The sequence below is a fragment of the Anas acuta genome, chromosome 18, assembly GCF_963932015.1.
Source record: "Anas acuta chromosome 18, bAnaAcu1.1, whole genome shotgun sequence".
Classification (NCBI taxonomy): domain Eukaryota; kingdom Metazoa; phylum Chordata; class Aves; order Anseriformes; family Anatidae; genus Anas; species Anas acuta.
This window is the reverse complement of record NC_088996.1, coordinates 1684144-1701912: the sequence shown is the minus strand read 5'-3', so window position 1 is coordinate 1701912 and position 17769 is coordinate 1684144. Positions and strand designations below refer to the sequence as shown.

The following is a 17769-nucleotide window of genomic DNA, read 5'->3' as shown; positions in this document are numbered from 1 at the left end:
ACTACATGACCTCCTAGCACCAATTTCCCTGCAACGTAATGATGAGAGTTCCACAGTCATTGTTCTACATCATCTCAGTCTCAGCATATTGGGGAGTTTTCTTTGCTGTGAAGCTCCCTATTTTCTCACTACTAGAAATCAATATTGTGCTAATGAAAAGCCTTGAGTTTTCCTCAATGAAAATAAAAAAGACCTTTACTTCTGGATAAGGCCCATGATAAACAGCTCAACAGCCCACACCTTTTAGGAAATCCCCATTTTGACCAAAAGAGCTCTTCCAGAAGGAAAAGAATAATTGAACTCTGTTCTGTTCACACCTGGTTAAGTTTGAAAAGTCAGCATGGAGGGGCCAGAATTGCTGCTGTAGGCTCTCAGCATCAGCACTTGCCTTCTGAGAGCTGAGCAGATCACCATCACTTCTTCCAGATCACTACCCAAGTAAATCGCTGCATGTCACACACCACTGCCAACAAAGGCAGGCTTCTCCTAGGGCTGTTGTTCTCCCAGCAAGGGTCAGCCCACAAAGCAGTCCCAGAGAGGAGATGCCTCTCTCAAGGACAGACAGGGATGGGGAGATGGAGCCCAGGCAAACTCCCAAAGGTGGAATGAGATGAGAACAGCCTGAGATGCCTGGTGTGCTGAAGCCTAATGTGCCAATGCTTTCAGAGAAAGATGGGTGGACTTACCCATTTAATTCTGACTCCCTGACTCACAAAAAATTACAGCACTCCCTCTTACAACCTGTAGGCTGACATATCTCAGTATTCTTCTTATGCATTTTCAAGCAGGGACAAATCCTGACTGCTGAGTACTTCCAGGAAGAAGCTGCCACTCACTACCTCCCAAGATAAACATCTCTCCTGTCAAATCTTAAATGAACCACAGAAAACTTTTCTTACATCTAGAAGTTTCTGCTCACACATCCCCACTACACACTCCCATATGGGCCAGCCTGCACAGCTTCGGACATACTCCAGTACTTGCTATAATCCTGCCAAAGCAGCCCTGAATACACCTGAATCCACACAAGTTCAATATCCAGTTCAAGAGAATAATAGCATTATGTATTTAATCCTCCTTTAGGAATGATCAGACTTTGAAACTACAGTGGAAAGGCTGAGAATGTATCCATGTATGATCCTACTTGACATTTACTTTGATGTTATTGCAAATAGATTCAAATAACAGAGAAAACACCAGGAATTTCTTCTTACCCCATGGAGCATTTTGACATAGTATCTTTTGTTTCCTGCATTTTTATTTTCCTCTCCATTTTAAGCATCAATCAACTATGTATTTGTGATGCTCTGAGGGCTGAAATTACCCAGCAGCAGAGGCAGATAATAAGCAGTGGTAAAGGCTAGTGAAAAACAGCAACATTTCCAAATGCATGTACAGACCCCTGCTCTGTGCATACATACACATTCCTAATTAGATGGAAAGCATAGAGAAGGTGAGATTATCCACTACACTGAAGGATGGAATAAAGTATTTATTTTGTATCCAACACTCTTCATTTGTTGCAAACATTTTGATCAGTTTGATAAACCAAGCTTGGGACAAATAATGCATCCCAAGCGAGGCCAGACAGAACGCAGCACTACCAGACAAAGTAGCTGAAGCTTCCTGACAGTGGCTCCCATAGCACTAATAATTAACCCTAACATCACTATGCTCTGTATGGAAAAACTTATGCAGAACTTCTCAGGACTGAATCCTCTGAATTATGCCCACTGCGGGAGAGGAGGAGTCTGTGCTTATCTGGGGAAAGCTGGCAAGAACACAGTCAGGTCATTTCCTAAGGTTACAACAAGTTCTTCCACAGGCTGATCCAGAAACCAAAGTTTGACAGGAGGAATGGTGCATTGCAAGTGATTTCCCCATACCTGGCATTCAGGCAGCATCCCCATGAACCTAGGCTGGAGGAGGTAAGCTGCCTAGGTCAGAAAGACCAGAAATCCAGCACAGGAGGTCAGACACTACGCCTGTGCCCAGAGGCGTGCAGGGATGGACAGCAACCCAGGAGTTCTATTTGCTGGCCTTGGGCATGGCCACTCACTGTTCAGCCACCAGCTGTCTTGCCTCTTTGGTTTCATGCTCTTCCCTTCACCTCTAATGAGGACACCCCAAAAGGCCTTTGCACCCGGGAAAGGAAGAAGTGGCTGAATAGCAAATGCCTTTTCAGCCTGAAAAAGGGACCTCTCCAGGATGGCGTTAGCTGTCAACATTTCCACATCTGAATGCCCAGTCTGCAGCTCTTTCAACAACAGTTGAAGGGTAGCATCCTAGGTTCAAAGTCCAAGGTCAGCAACAAGTTTTGGCTGAGATCTTCAAGAACAAGGGTTTCTTCTAAGCTAACCGTATCCCAGCACAAACAAAAACAACAGTTTTGCACCATCAACAAGCTCTGCTGTGTGCAGTGCTTTCAGAACAACCCACAAGTATCACCAGGGCTACATCAGACAACGCAGTGTGCATTGACTTTCAGACAATCACAGAATATCCTGAGCTGGGAGGGACACAGAAGCATTAAGTCCAACTACTGTCCTCCCCGTCCCAGCTCCATGCCATTCCCTCGGGTCCTGTTCCTGTCCCCAGAGGAGAGCGCCTGCCTCTCCGCTCCTTGTGAGGGAGCTGCAGGCCGCCATGAGGCCTCCCCTCGGCCTGCTCTGCACTGAACAAACCCAGGGACTTCAGCCACTCCTCATACATCTTCCCCTCTAGACCCCTCATCATCTTCATAGCCCTCCTTTGGACATTCCCGTACAGCTTTATGCCTTATATGACAGATGACAGCTAGCTGTGAAATAATTATTAAACAAGTGAGCCGGGGTTAGGAAAAGCACTCAAAGGATAAGCTACAGGAGAGTTCCAGGATGGTGTCTTCCACTGTAACACTACTGGCAGTTGGAAAATGCAAAGGTGACACAGAGCAAGGCTTACCAGCTGTGGGTTGGTGCCATTGGAAAGAATATCCAATAAATCCGCAGAAGAAATGAAGTAAAATCTGGGAAAAGCCAACCTCTTCATGTCCAAATATTCAGCCAAAGCCTTCTCACATAGAGACAGCCTGAAGAAACAAAGCAGATTAATAAAGCCCAGGACAGGCAGATAAATATCCCTTTATATTTCATATTGCAGTTTAGGTTATCAAGCAGATTCTCCCCTCCCATGGAGGAATGCAGACATGAGCTGAACCTGTAGCCTGGTCCTCTAAAGCACTTCCTTAACAGGACATCATAGCACATGGAAACTCACAGACCTCTCCCTGCTCCCAACAGTCAAACAGCCTAGGAGCCAGAGGAGCCTCACAAAAAAGCAAAAACAGAAGTGGAAGAAGCTGGAAAGGGTTTGCAGTCTGACTTGCTGTTTTAGACAAGCACCTAATTTCCACAGGTGATTTCACACTGGGATAAAAGTCTCTATAACTGTTTTTACTCTAACAAGCTATATTTTAAAGTCTTATTCAAACCTAGTCAGCTTTTTGTGTTCATGAAGCCTGAAAGAAAATTTGTTCGCTCCAACCTAAAATAAATCTTTCAGTGTTTACATGCTAAACTGCTGCTGAGCTTACAAACTTCATAAATAACATGCAGCTAGTTTTCTGTGAGGAGCACTGACTTTATCTGATTAAAAAAGAAAAACCTTTGTTTTAAGAGGGTAGTTATTACCGACAAAATAGCTATCATATTAAGCTTTCAGTGTGTTCCAGGCAGACTAGCTCATATGTTAAGTGAGAAGCATATCCATCTCAGGACAGTAAGGTCTTTCTCAGGGAGTCTAGCTATACCATGTGCCAAGGGTATACATGCAGAGATAATTTTGTAAATTAAAGAACATGGGCTCAGCTCTGCTGCAGATATTCCTGCCTGGACTGCTAAGCAGATATTTAAGACACTGTTTTTGGGGTGGCAGTAAGGCCATGTGTTATTCAAACCTGCTGTATGCCTACCTTTGTATGTGTGCAAATCAATACGCTGGATGAGAATTTGCATGTACACAAAGCCAGACTCCACTATGGGGGCTTCAGTGTGATGAATCACAAATAAAAGGACTCAAGAAAGATCAGAAGTGCTGTGACTTGTGAATGCAAACGACGCAGCACAGGCTAAGAAGAAAGCCTCAGAGCACAGGCTAAACTAACCTATTAGAGCTGATCCCAGTCTCTGACAAAAACCTGGGACCGAAGCTCTACCTACCTACTCTGAACGTCCTCCAGTTGTTGGGACAGACCTGGTTTATTAGTGGCCTCAATTACATTTGGGGTTTTCTGAGCTTCATAGGCCAGTTCTTTAAAATCAACATCAATACCTTCAAAGCGTTTGGAGTCCTAAAAAGCAACACAGAAGGACATATTCATGGTAAAACACAAATTTTATGTTAAAAGACACCATCCTCTAGGTACTATCTTTGTGCTGAAGGGAGAGATTCTCCCCAGAGTCCCTCCTGCCCAGTGCAGAAAGGGTCCTCTCCACCATTTCAGAAGGGCTCTTCCACTCATGTACCCAAAACAAGCCTCCGATCAGACATTCTCCTTCTTGTCGCTATATCCCAAGGGGGTCGTGGATCAAGTGGCTGTGCAGAAGTCAATGCTTAGGATCAACCATTTTCATGGGGTTGAATTCCCCTTTGAATGTCTGCTCACAATGGTTCTTCTCATATGTTCAGATAATATATCAAGCTTCCCTGGCCATAGCAGCAAGAGACCCTGCCTCAAGGGAAAAGCTACTGACTTCGTGGACGTTTACTCTTCCCCTCCTGGCACAGTGCAGGAGCCCCACTGCCCACCCCTGAAATGGAGATGGTGACTTGCAGAGCAGAGCCCTTCCTTGCCTTGAGCAGGGCCATGGAAACCCCATGCTGGCAGCAGAGGAACACACTGACAAATATGCTTGATGCCTAGTGCCTGAATTTTTGGAGTTAAACAATGAAGAATAAGTAAAGCTATTTTCAAAATGATTCTGCTCTTCCCTTTCTCCCAAATCAGGCCACAAAAGAACTCCAAGCTTTCTTGGTAGCACTTCCATGCTAACCTGTGTTCAGCCATGGTAGCAAAGTCCCAGCTGGAGGGTTGAACCCTCCACACAAGCCATGCAGGAGGCTCCAGACACACATCCTATGCCCGCTGGCACATTGTTCCCCAGCCTCGGGTGCACCCTGAGAGTGTTCAGCCTCCAGAAACACCAAGTTTCACCCTTTCTTCTAGAGAAGGGAAGAGGCTGCTGACCCGTGCCACTAGCCAGGTGGGTATTGAGTTGCAGACAGCTGCCCAGTAGGATGCAGATTTAAATCATGAAGCAATTTCATACATATCATCAGAAAGCTGTAGGATATTAACAGCTTGCTGACACATGGTACAGCCTTCATGGCTCTGATTTTTAGGACCTGTCTATACCACCCAGTAAGCACAGTGCACCCAAAGCAGTGAGAGGGACATTCCATGCAGACCAGGGCAAAGAGATGGAGACCCATTATCAGGGTGTCACTGGGCTGTGCACACCCTGCCTTAGGCTGCAGTCCCTGGGCTCCAGCCAAGACCTGACAGTGTACATGGATGGAGACAGTGGGAACATGGTAACCTGCAGCTCACTCAAAGGCAGATCCCTCAGCATGGATGCAAGTGGTCCAGCAGGGCCAAAAAACAGCCTGGAGGATTTTCTCAATAATCAAAGGAACCTGGTATAAGGCTAGAAGATGGACTCCTAAAGACACCTCCAAGGAAGTGACCAGCTGCTGAAGCAGGAGAGGGAGAGAGAACAGCTGCTGCCCCCTGTGCCATCACTAAAGGCATGGAAGGGGACGCTGCCAGAGCTGCTTGGTTCAGTTCTGTTTTAAGGACTCGCAACGTTTGCATCATTACCCCAGTCCCCTCTCCTCAAGCAAACAGGGAACCTGCCTGCAGCACTGAACAAAGCCAGCAGCCTTGCACTCAGTCTCCAGTAACTCCGTGTTTGCTACACAGCAGTGGAGAGAAGAAAATCAGTTTCTCCGTGTGGCTTAGGCACAACACGCAATAAAAAAACATCCCCAGGCAGCACTAGGGAAACTCCTGCAGCACTACAGGAGTCTCTGGAAACAGGGAGGCGGCAGGAGAAAAGTCCCACTTTGGGGAACACAGCATTATAGATAACCCCATTTCACGCAGTGAAGGATCTCCTTCAACCCCTTACAAAGGGAAGAAATGAGACTTGGGCTTTCTTACCTCGGGAAGCTGCGTCCGTATATCTTCTGAGCCTATGAATATGCTCTCCAAGTGACACCATGTACGCTGCACTTCAAACCAGAGAGAAATGACAGAGTCCGCAGTAGACAGCTTCCTCTGCCATGCAGACACTTCCTCCAAGAAAAAAGCAATATATTTGGATGTCATTAAATTCTGCAGCTGCACCTGGTTATCTTCTAAAGTTTCAATGAGTTCCTCATTCGACTTCAGCAATGGAATATTCGTCCGTGAGTGAGGCTCATACTGAAACTCCATGGTGCTCCATGTCATTTTTAGCTCCTTCAGGACCTTCTCCATACTCATTTCTCTCACTGCTTTGTCCACAATTCCACGAACCTCATCCTCGAAGTTATGCAGGTTGAGCTTCAGGAGATCAGCCAGCGTGGTGTCTGAGTCCATCACAAACTTCACGCCTGTCACCTGCATCAGTTGATTCCAGTGTCTCTCTCTAATAGCGGGATTTTGAAGTTCTGCCACAGCTTTTAGAGCCATCAGCATGTTCTTCACCCTGCTGTCCAGCCCAGTGAAAGCATCCCATGCCCTCATTTCCTTATCCAAATTCCGAATCTCTCTTGCAAACTTTCTGCATTCAAGATCCATGTTTTCCACATTAATATCCACCCATTTGGTGGTCTGCCAGTCATCAAGGCTAGTATTCACAACAGAGATCACATCCCAGAGCTCTTTGAGAAGATGTATCTCCTTTCTGCACTGCTTCAATTGTTTATAATCTGGCACCATGACTTCAAACAGACCGGCTGATTCATATATCGAGGTCATGGCTGACTCCATTTGTTTAATCTCAATGTTCTTTGCATCCAGCAGTTGATAAGGCTTTTTGGTGTCAAACCTAAAAATAAATGTTATTGTAACAACTTCTAAAGAAAACATTAAACAAAGGGTGCCTCCAAGAGACAAAGCTGAGATGCAACATCTGTAGCACATGCTGATGGTGCTTCTACATGCCGGTACTGATGCCACCTTAAAGCAGTACTGCACACTCAGCATCTAAATCCAATCTTTTGCTAACTCTGGACAGTGTTCCCAGCAACACAAAACCCCAGGCATAACAGATACAACACTGTGAGAAGCTAGGAAATGTATGCAAAGGCTACAACACGTCCTCAGGACACTCACAGATGACCCATCAAGCTTTTTTCCTTGGGGCTTCTATGGTGCTAGAATTTGCCTGTACCTGAATGGTGCTTCTTTCCGAAATCGCTCTCTGAATCTGTGCTGCTCAACATCAAACACTGCACAGCTCTTGCGCAGAACTGTCATTTCGTTTGCCTGCAAAGGAGCCACATGCTGCTTCACAGCTATTGCCAGCTTCTTTATATTGTTCCATTTTTCTGGCAGTTCCTGCAAGCAAAATTTAAATGCTGGTAGGATGTATTTGAAATCTGATAGAAGACATATCTGATCTGTTTAAGAAGCAGAACTCCGGGGCAAATCCCTCCAACTTGTGTGTATAAAACCAGTACTAAATAGGACCAGTTTCTTTCCTGGGTCTGCAGCCAACAGCAAAGACTTTGAGTTTCTTTTAGTTCTGGATCACAGATGAGAAGACCCACCAACACTATGGAAAGAAGTAAAATAACCTGGAAGCAGCTCTGAGGCAGCAGAGATGGCCATGGAGTGGCCAGTCCCTCCAAAGGGGTCTTCTTCTGGCACTTTGCATTCAAGCCTCAGCAGAAACCACTATGGGTGAGCCACATGAACAAGGCAGAGCACACATGGCTAGCTGCTTCCTTGTCCTTCTCATCCAGACTACCAGCTCCAGCTCATCCGTGTCCCTGGCCATGGAGGGAGCAGTACTGAGAAGAACCTCCCTGTGTTTGTCCCACCACATATGGAAGCAAATCAGGCACTCAGCTACATGTTGCTGGCACTTGACAGAAAAAAATAAAATTATTTTTTTTATCACCTGCATCTGGAGGGAAAAGCAGAAAACCAGGGAATTGCTAAACCCCCCAGCTGCCATCCAAGCCTGCAACAGAGAACAGGAGCCTTTGCTGCACAGGTGCACAAGGCAGCAACATCTCCCATAAAGGCCCTGCTTTCATTCTTGGATCCTGCCCAGACCCCTCTGCGCACAACACTCAGTGACTACAGGGTATCTATCAGCACGTACCTGTGCGCTTCTGCACTATAACATTGTCTTGAGTGTTTCCCAGCACTCATCCCCCATCTCACGATCCTCTTCACTGACGCAAAAGGAATTCCCAAAAGAAAACTGATTCATCAGAACCAGATCTGGAAATGTGTCAAAATACTTCCAGAACCTGTTCCTGGTTATGTCCTCTGAGTCAAGAAGATTTGGTGCTGCAGATCCAGTGGAAGACTGAAGTCCTCTGAGAACACAACTCCTCTGCCAACATTATCCTCCCCATCTCCACAGTTGCCAAGAATTGGCTTATTTAAAAATAATTATAATTCAACCTAATTAACAGATGTATTTGAAAATGCATTAATTTTTTCAAAAGTAATCGCTGGGAGTTGGAGCAGGCAATTCTATGTTTTTCATACATAACAAAAGGCTTAATCTCTGCTTTAAAAGAAAATCTCAATATAACTCCAAAATGTAGAGCTATTAAGGCACATCCCACAACAGCAAAACACTATCCACTGAGGCCCTCTAATGACTGGGAATGGGGCCTTAAATATTCCTGCAATATTCCTCAGACTCACAAGGTCTTTGACATCTGCTCCTTGGCAAATTTGTGTGTCCACCACAAGTTTTTACCCACCTCTAATTGCTTATAGACTTCCTCTGGCAGCTGTTGCTCATAAGTCTTCAGCAGTTCGATGGTTTGCTTCAGGGGCTCAAACATGGCATCAGTGACACTGTGCCTTTCTTTTACAGCCATGAGATGACCCATAATCTCCACCAAGCCATCATAATCTCCTTTTTCAACCTTTTTGCTCAACCCTTTATCGGCAATTTTTATGAACTCTTCAAGGTTATTCAAGCTATGTAATACAAAGCAGGAAAACACACAATGAAGAGGAGTTCAGGAAAGTTTCCACACCAGTTACACCCAGTTATTAATTTCATCCGCTAATGGGCATAGTCAGCAGAGACATGATGGGCTCCTGGATCGTTCATCTTTCCTAGCACAGCCAGTCTTCTGTTCTCTAAACATTTTTAAGTGCCTGCTTAAATTCTGTGGATGTTGCTGGGTGAATATGTATCCTTACATTCTTCACCTAATAAAGACTAAACTGCTGAGTCAAGGATTCTTAGCAAGAACCCCTAATTGCTTATTTTTAAAGTTACATAAATGCTCTTTGCATAGAAATTACCTTTCGGAATCGTGGTCCTGAAAAGAACATTTGTACTGGGCTTACATGGCAAGAGTTATACAGCAGGGAGACTGCAGGGGGGGGCCTCTGTCAGCAGAGGCCAGCAGCTGCCCCATGTCAGATCAGAGCCAGCTCCAGCCAGCTCCAAAGGGACCTGCCACTGGTAAGAGCAGAGCCATGAGCAACGTTGGTTAGGTTTCTGGGAGAGCAGACTGAAGAATGGGAAAAAAAACAACTGCTGCACAACAGCAGCTGGGAGAGTGAGGAGTGAGCAATGTGAGAACAAGCCTTGCAGCCCCCAAGGTCAGTGCAGCAGGAACGCAGGAGATGATCCAGACAACGCAGCAGCAGTTTCCCCTCGGCCTGTGGAGAGGGCCCTGGTGGAGCAGGCTGTCCCCCCGCACCCATGGAGCAGATCTCCACGGTGCAGCCCGTGGAGGAGCCCCTGGTGGAGCAGGTGGATGTGGCCTGGAGGAGGCTGCGGCCCATGGAGAGCCCCCACAGGAGCAGGCCCCAGGCTGGAGCTGCAGCCATGGAGAGGAACCCATGCAGGAGCAGGGGGTCTGGCGGGAGCTGCTGCCCACCCGTGGGGGACCCGTACTGGAGCAGTTTGCTCCTGGGGGATGGACCCCATGGTATGGAGCCATGTGGGAGCAGTTCTTGAAGTGCTGCTGCCTGTGGGCAGCTCCTGCAGGCTCAGTTCAGGAAGGACGGCATCCTGTGGGAGGGACCCCGCGTGGAGCAGGGTCAGAGAAAGGATGAAGCAGCAGCACAGACAAAATGTCATGGACTGACTGCAGCCCCAATTCCCTGTTCATCTGCACTGCCCAGGAAGAGTATGTAGAAGAGCGTGGATGGGGGGAAGGTGTTTGTAGTTTGCTTGTAGTTTCACACTACTCTAGCTTGTTAGTAATTAGGTAATAAATTTTATTAATCTGCCTATGTTGAGTCTGTTTTGCCCATGATGGTAATTGGTGAGCAAACTCCCTGTTCTTATTTCAATCCCTGAGCCCTTTTCCATTGTATTTTTATCTCCCTCTTCCTTTGAGGAGGGAGAGAGTGGTGTTTAGCTATCCTTCAGGATGAAACCACCACAACAGAAGAGGTCATACCACCCACCAAATGCAACAATCTTTACTACTACACATGTCGGTAAATAATTCTTTGTAAGTAATCCAAGACCTATGGTATCCTTCAGTTGCAGCTACTCAAATATATCACCTGATGCATCATCTGGCACAAAGCTGGTAACAGAGCAGCTATTCAGACCAAGGAAACCATTACTTTAAATCTTGCTTCCAAAGCTGCCCCTTTTTTGTGACTTTCAAACTATCTCCCCATGACTACTAGATTAGATAGGTTGGATCAAGAGAAATGGATAAACAGACATAATACCTAAAACCACACAGTACGTCCCAGGAGAGTCTGCTTGTAGGATGTTAATGGTACGAAGTCCATTACTCTTTCACTTTTACCCACTCGGTACCCAGCAGAGACCAGGGGACAGAAGATGCAGGGGATGTGATGGATTTTGTATACAGTATGGGCCCCCTACCCTTGCTCCTGTATTTGTTATCAGTGTGAAATGATAAAGCCCGGTCAAGACAAGAGACACCCGGTTCAATCAGCGCAGGTCCTGGGGAGGGGAGGCAGGAACAGCTTTTACCTGTGTGTGACATGGTCAATTAGATGCTGCTTGAATACCAAACTCCACCTTTTTATTACATTCAGCAAGGATGCCTTGATAGGTCGAGCATCGACTTTTAACCAGCTCTGGAAGATGCTGATGGGCTCAATGTGATTCACCTCCTCGTAAATCTTCTCATAGGAGTCAATCTGCTCTTTGAACTGCTGAAGCGTGGGAGGTGTCTCAGGGACCCCATCCTCTGCATGAGCCTCAATTTCTACAGCAGTGAGGATGTGTCCATAGAGAAGGAACTGGCGGAAGAACTCCTTTCTGTCATCACTGTAGAGGTAAGAGTAGTGGTCAAAGGCATTACGGTAATCGCAGCAGGCTGCCATCACGGCTTGCACGCGTCCCATCAGGTCATGGCGCATGTCAGCCAGATCAGCCATGTCCTCCATGTCAGCCTAGGAGAGAAGAGGAGAGCTCAGTGACAGCAGTGCCTCCGTGCTGTCACAAGGCACAAGGGAGCTCCACAGCCACCAGACCTGGTAGTGGGGGAAGCCACTGTGCTTGGCCAGCCTGGGCACCAGCGATGAGATCCGGTAGATGTCATTGAGAAGACCTTCCACCAGGTCATAGAAGCCATCATTTGTGCCAGGGTCCAGGGAGGGACGAAAAATCACATCTGGGATCACTAAATCCAGCTGCACCTCAAACACAGGAGCAAGTCCTGCCTTGGGATCTGGTAAGGAAGACCAGAGACATCAGCATCTTTTACAAGCAGACAAAAATGATCTTGGGCTACCACTAACATCCACCACAAAGCACACGGTGTGCTCCATCAGTACACAGGCAGATGTGATTGCAGACACCTGCTCACTGGGTCCTGTGACATTACGCCTGCAAACAGCCCAGAGGAGATGCTGGCAAACTAGCTGATGTTCTAGTACCTACAGGAGATCAGACTGGAGAACAGATGAGACAAAAATGATTTATGAACTGGAAAAAATGTTTTGGAGTGAAGCCTTAAAGAGACCAGGCTCTTCAGCTAATCAAAAGGGAGTTTGAGAGCTGAACAATTACAGTGCATAAGTACTTGCAGAGGAGAAAAACATCAGAAACCCAAGAGGCACTTTAGTTTATTGGAAAAAGGCATGAAAAAAAAACACAGCAACAGGAAACTGAAGCCAAATTCAAATGTGAAATTATGTTCATGTTGGTGATGAACTTGATTCAATTCTCCAACTCAGTGTGTCTTCACATCCAAGAGGGAAGCATTTCTGGGATGTGCTTTAGCCAAACACAAGCTGCTCACAGCAGAGTTAGCGTACCTCCACAGTGGCCATAGGCAGGAGATCTGATACAGCTGACTCCTGAACCCACCTCTTCTCTTCACTGGACTGATGCTGGAAGACTGAGTTTTTCTTCCATGCCTTTCATTAGCAGAACCAGCTCATAAGACTGTCCACAAATGGAAGATGGCAAAACCCTGATGCTTTGTGCATAGGAAGGCAGGAGATGGGTGATATCCAAGCTAGTAGTACAGACTTGGGATGAATCCTCGATTTTGTCTGTCCAATCCCTGCAAATGGTGCATTGTCCTCTCCATCCCTCCCCCCTGTGACCAGGAGACCCACCCTGCCTGGAGGCTGCCCCAGTGCTTGCTATTGACAGTACAAGAGGCACAGTAAAAACTCAGGAAGAAAAGAGCAACTCCTAGACACAAGGGAGAGTGCAGAACAGAAACAAGTAATAGGGACCTGACTTCTGCAATGTTTCTTCCTCCAGCTCCATTCAGTGCATCCCACCTCTGCTGTGCACAAAGGATTCCAAATGCTGCAATCCCAACAGAGACAGACAGAAAAGCCATCGCTTCCCTTCCCCTCCAGCAAAACCCACTGACCCCAGCCACAAACTGCATTGCTCCCGTTGCAAAGAAAAGCGGGAAACCTCCCTTAGGCAAGACCACAGCACCATGACCAGAGGAGAGGGACCATCAGTTACCTGTATTTTCCAGGAGGTACTTGAGTGAGCATTCAATGGCAGTAAAGAATCCGTCCAGGACTATCTCATCCACATAATCCACATAGGCCTTCCAGACATCAGATGCTGGGTCTGCAGTTAAGAGGCTCTGATTTTCCTGGAAGAAGACGAAGACACCTTCAAACACAGTAGGGCTGAGTCTGTCCTACAAGAGAGCTGCTCACAGCTGTGGACAAGTGCCAGTAAGCATGTGGGTACTGGCCTCATGGACGGACTAGAAACCAGACAGATGTTACTACTAACATCTGACTAGACAGATGATTACTTACTTCTGCCACAGACTGCTTTGTAACCTGAAACAAATTAAATAACTGAAGGTAAAAACAAACTCAGTGCAGAAGAGACTTAGCAGCTCTGCAACGTATTTTCCTCCTCCTTTGAAGTCCCAAAGGTCAAGGCTGCTTTGCACACCTGAGGCAGAGAGTGCTCAAGGGTCTAAAAGGCTCATTTCAGTGCGTGAAAATCCAGCTCTGGGCATCTCTTTGTTACCTTGAGTGGACCAGGCCTTCATGGCAGACTGTTTACACCTCTGCCCTACAAACAGCCATCTTGAGAAGACCACAGAACTTTTAGGTTCAAGAAAGGGTTTCTTTAAAAACCTCAAAAACAGGGAAAGGTTGGGAGCAGAAGACAAAGGGTTTGCCAACAACCTCCCTCCTCAGCCCACCGTGCTCCCTTCCTCCAGTTGAGCCAGGAAACTCAGGGTTTTCTGGGTCACAGCAGAGACCCATCCCCCCAGGGTTTCCTTCTTACATCCCCACGGGGCCAGGCTGTGTACCCACTTCCCTACCCATCTCAGCAGCCTCCCAGGTTCCGCTGTGATCAGGTCCTGCCATACCCTCACTGTTGCTTCTCCTGCCCCTGCAAACAGTACTGGTGGTGCCACCATGCGAGTGACGCCTGCCCTCCTGCCATGATCACAAGCCCATGCCCTCCTTGCCCCCCCCCAAAGGAGGTGTCCTCATCTTATGGGTGGTAGGTGGAGGAGGCTGAGCCTGTTACAGGAGTGGCAGCAGAACAAAATCCTTGCCCCAGCTGACTGCAAAGATGGCCTCCTAGCTAGGAGGGCCTCCCAGCCAAAGTGCTGTGCCCAACTTGCAAAGCACATCACGCCGGGCAGGTGAGAAGCAGAGCTTTGGGGTTTCTCCTGCACTCCAAAGAAGACTCAGCAATGGCAGTGTCGCTGGAAAAACACACGATTTTGGGTAGCAGCTTTTCTCCCGTCACTTAGCTTTTCCCTGGATTGTCAGCATCACCTCCTGCTCCCTCAGTGGGAAAACAATTCTGAAACTGAAAGGTCAGCTGCAGCCAGCTGCCTTTGTATTTTCAGGTATATATTTTGGAGGGAGATTTGTCCTCTGACTGGGATACCAAAGCCTGATGCATGACTCCCCTCTAGTGGCTCCACAAGAGCTAGGGCTTGTTCACGGGGCTGCAGCTGCTCTTGAACCTGCCTGAGTCTCCAGCAGTGCCCAGTCAGCACTACCACACCATCCAGTCACACCAGCTCACTCATCAATACTGTTGTTAATTAACACCGGGTAAATCTTGCAAAGGAGTTGAGAGTTAATTTTAAGTTGAAATAGGTCTGGACAATTTCAACAGAGCACAGAGAGACACAGAGACTGTAACGAGACAACAAACCCCTGGGGATCACACCCACCCCTCACCTTCAGCAGTGAATGAATCCTTAGCCCTGACTCTCGGACCAGGCCATAGCGCTTTTCCAGACGATCCTTACAGTCCTCCAGGTTCAGCAGTGACTCCTTTTTACCATCTTTCCTCTCAAATATGGGTGACCCCCATGATCGCACAATGGTCTGGATTTCCTCAACATTGTTTTTGGCTTTCTGTGTCCTCCGTTCAAGGTCATAGACAGCATCCATCACCACATAGATGTGATCCCAGACACCTGGCCAGAAATTAAATGACTGACTGCGTTTTCAGAGCTGCTGGTACAACTTTTCACACACCGTTAGACTTTTTGGCCTATGGTCTCATGTATTTCTTACCCATCATTAATGCAGGACTTACCATCTCAACTGACAGAGCAACTCCCTGCTCCAGGCTGCTGCCAGCTCTGTCCTACCTCAATAAGTCACAGCACAGTCACCAGGCTGTGCAACCCTGTCACCATCACTAGAGTAGGGACCTTGCACCCACAGCATGGTCCCAGGCACCAGTGAGGGTTGCATTTAGATGCAGAGAACTTAGGGTAGGAAAATCCCTCTATCTGTGTTGGGCAATAGAGCTCCCTGGTTAGGGTTCTTCAGCATAAGGTCTTCTGCTTTGCATGTTCCCAAGGGAGGACACTTGTTCTTGTTCATACCACAAGCCTGATGACAGAAATATATATTCCACCAGTGAGCAGTTTGCTTTCACCAAAAGGAAACAAATTGTCTTCCTCTGCTCTGCTTTGCAGTTAAAACTGATCAAGCAAGAACACTGGTTAAATCATGCCATAGTCATGCAGCTGCATGGACCTGCAGCTGCAGTATTTCAGCCTTCAGGAAAAGTTGTCTAGGTGGCCCTGCCCCTTACTGGGACAAGCCAACCCCAGTGCCAAATGGCTGGACCATTGGTTCCACTCCCTGCACGACTGGGAGTGCAGCACCTTGGGTACACAGGCATGCAGCCACACAGGGGCTGCCTGGGCTGGCACAGGGTGGCCAGCACAAACAGGAAGCAGAGGTTTCAATCTCAGCCTTGCAAGCTCTTACAAACCCAAATTTGGCCCTCTCTAGAGTGAACCTGAAGGGAGTAGAATCCCACCCACAACCCCAGCAGAGCAAGGCGACATAAAAACAGCAGGTAAGCAGGGTGCTGCCCTTCATCTCCCCAGCACTGGTTCTGCTGCCATGCTGGGAACTGCAGCTGGGAACCAGGTGACAGATGTTGGACACATGGAAGAATGTGATGAAACCCAAGGGTACTCATGTTCCCTAACACACAGATAGCTCACCCTCCATCTTCCAGTTCAGTGTCTCCTCTGCCTCTTTCAGCCTCAGGTCAATATCCTGCAGCTCCCCCTGTATTAAAGGGTACTCAACCTCCAGGACTGTCTTCAGGATCTTGTTGTATCTGTTCGCCATCAGCTCCAAGTTGGCCACCATCTGTCGGTACAATTCCTTGGAGGAATAGATTGCTGCAGCTGTTGGTGGGATGTCTCCCATCTGGCTGCCGGACAGGTAGCTCACCTCCCTCAGCACTGAAAACAGCTGGAAAACAAGACAGAGCTGAACACAAGACAATCCTCCCCATTTAACTGGCAGACGCTCTTCAATCATTTCTGAATGTTTTAGGATTTTTCTATTGTTTTGTTCACAAATCTGCATGCTCTGAAAAGCACCCAGACACCTCATAGTCTGTACTGTCTGTCTTCCTTTGATCTCTGCCTCTGATTTTCTTTCCTGCCAAAGACAGACAGCTTTGTTAACACCCAGGCAAGCAAAGCCATGCAGCCTCTAAAAGCCATGATGAACTCTGAATCTCTCAGCCATGCTCATCAATAGTCTTTCAGGGATATTTTGTCTGCAAGCAGAGCTTAGCAAACAGTTATCTTAGAAAAAGATCAGATGGACCAGACTCTGGTTCTGTTGTTTGCTGGGGCTGACTGGCTGTAAAATATAAACAAATACCATGGCCCAAACCCAGCGACTCCTGTTTCAGTGTGTCCACCTTCCAGCAAAGCCTTCTGCTGCTGACCTCTCCTAGCCCAACCAAAAGCACTCAGTGCCACTGCATGTTTGAATAGTGATGGGCTACACTAAGAGGGTTTATTAAATTATAAACCCAGAATAAATGTATTCTTGCAACAAAAAGAACAGTGAGATCTTCCAGCATGATATATCACTTTTAAGACTAAAAATCTTCATTCAGTTTATTGGTAAAGTGCTTCTGGAACTGCACATGTTGAGAGGGCGACAAAAATTTGTCATGTTGTACAGGCAGCATCCAGTGTGAGGACCACTCCTGACTGTGTCTGAGCCTGGGGGACAGCTCTCTAAAAATCACTCTCTTGTTAGGTTGGCAGATTGTGTCATCCCTTCCTTTGAAGACATGGGGAAGAAATCACCCTCTGATCCCATTCTAGTAGTGCCCTTTAGTCCCAATTCCCTGCCCTAATTTCAGACAGGAAAACTGGGAAGCTGCAGATATAAACAGAAGAAGGTGAAGCCATAAATCCATGGACTGAACAGCCAGGAGTCACTGCCCTGAGTGACTCCAGGGGCAGGAAGGGGTTCCTGAAATCTCCCCAGCACCATCTTACATTAGCCAAAATGTGACACCCAACAGAACTGGCCAAGACACATGGAAAGCACACTTCCTGGGAAGTGAATTCATAATACACTTAGAGCATCTTCAGTACCAAAGTAACAACAGAGGCAACGAGAAGAAGGAAAGCAGGGATGAAGAAGGGTGCAGAGGGCACTCTGGAAAGGGGGCTGAATGAGAATGGAGTGGGAGGAAAGGGAAACACAGGGGGCTGAGGGAACAAGATGGCAAGAGAGATGCAGCCAAGTTCTCCTCCTTTCTTCTTTGTACTGGAAGGTCTGGGACTTCCCCGCCA

At 47.2% G+C, this 17769-nt stretch overlaps 1 protein-coding gene across 4 annotated transcripts in view; it reads right to left on the bottom strand.

Annotated features, from left to right (window-relative positions):
* The window catches only part of DNAH9 (dynein axonemal heavy chain 9), a 199429-nt gene that overhangs the window by 158636 nt on the left and 23024 nt on the right, over window positions 1–17769 (bottom strand). For all 4 annotated transcript variants that reach the window (XM_068654543.1, XM_068654540.1, XM_068654541.1 and 1 more), the window contains 10 exons: window positions 16162–16417; window positions 14870–15111; window positions 13161–13296; window positions 11702–11898; window positions 11196–11620; window positions 8974–9196; window positions 7419–7585; window positions 6203–7073; window positions 4200–4330; window positions 2944–3070 (listed from right to left, as the gene is read on the bottom strand). In XM_068654543.1, the coding sequence (XP_068510644.1) occupies window positions 2944–3070; window positions 4200–4330; window positions 6203–7073; window positions 7419–7585; window positions 8974–9196; window positions 11196–11620; window positions 11702–11898; window positions 13161–13296; window positions 14870–15111; window positions 16162–16417 (2775 nt within the window). The remainder of the gene's footprint in view (window positions 1–2943; window positions 3071–4199; window positions 4331–6202; window positions 7074–7418; window positions 7586–8973; window positions 9197–11195; window positions 11621–11701; window positions 11899–13160; window positions 13297–14869; window positions 15112–16161; window positions 16418–17769) is intronic.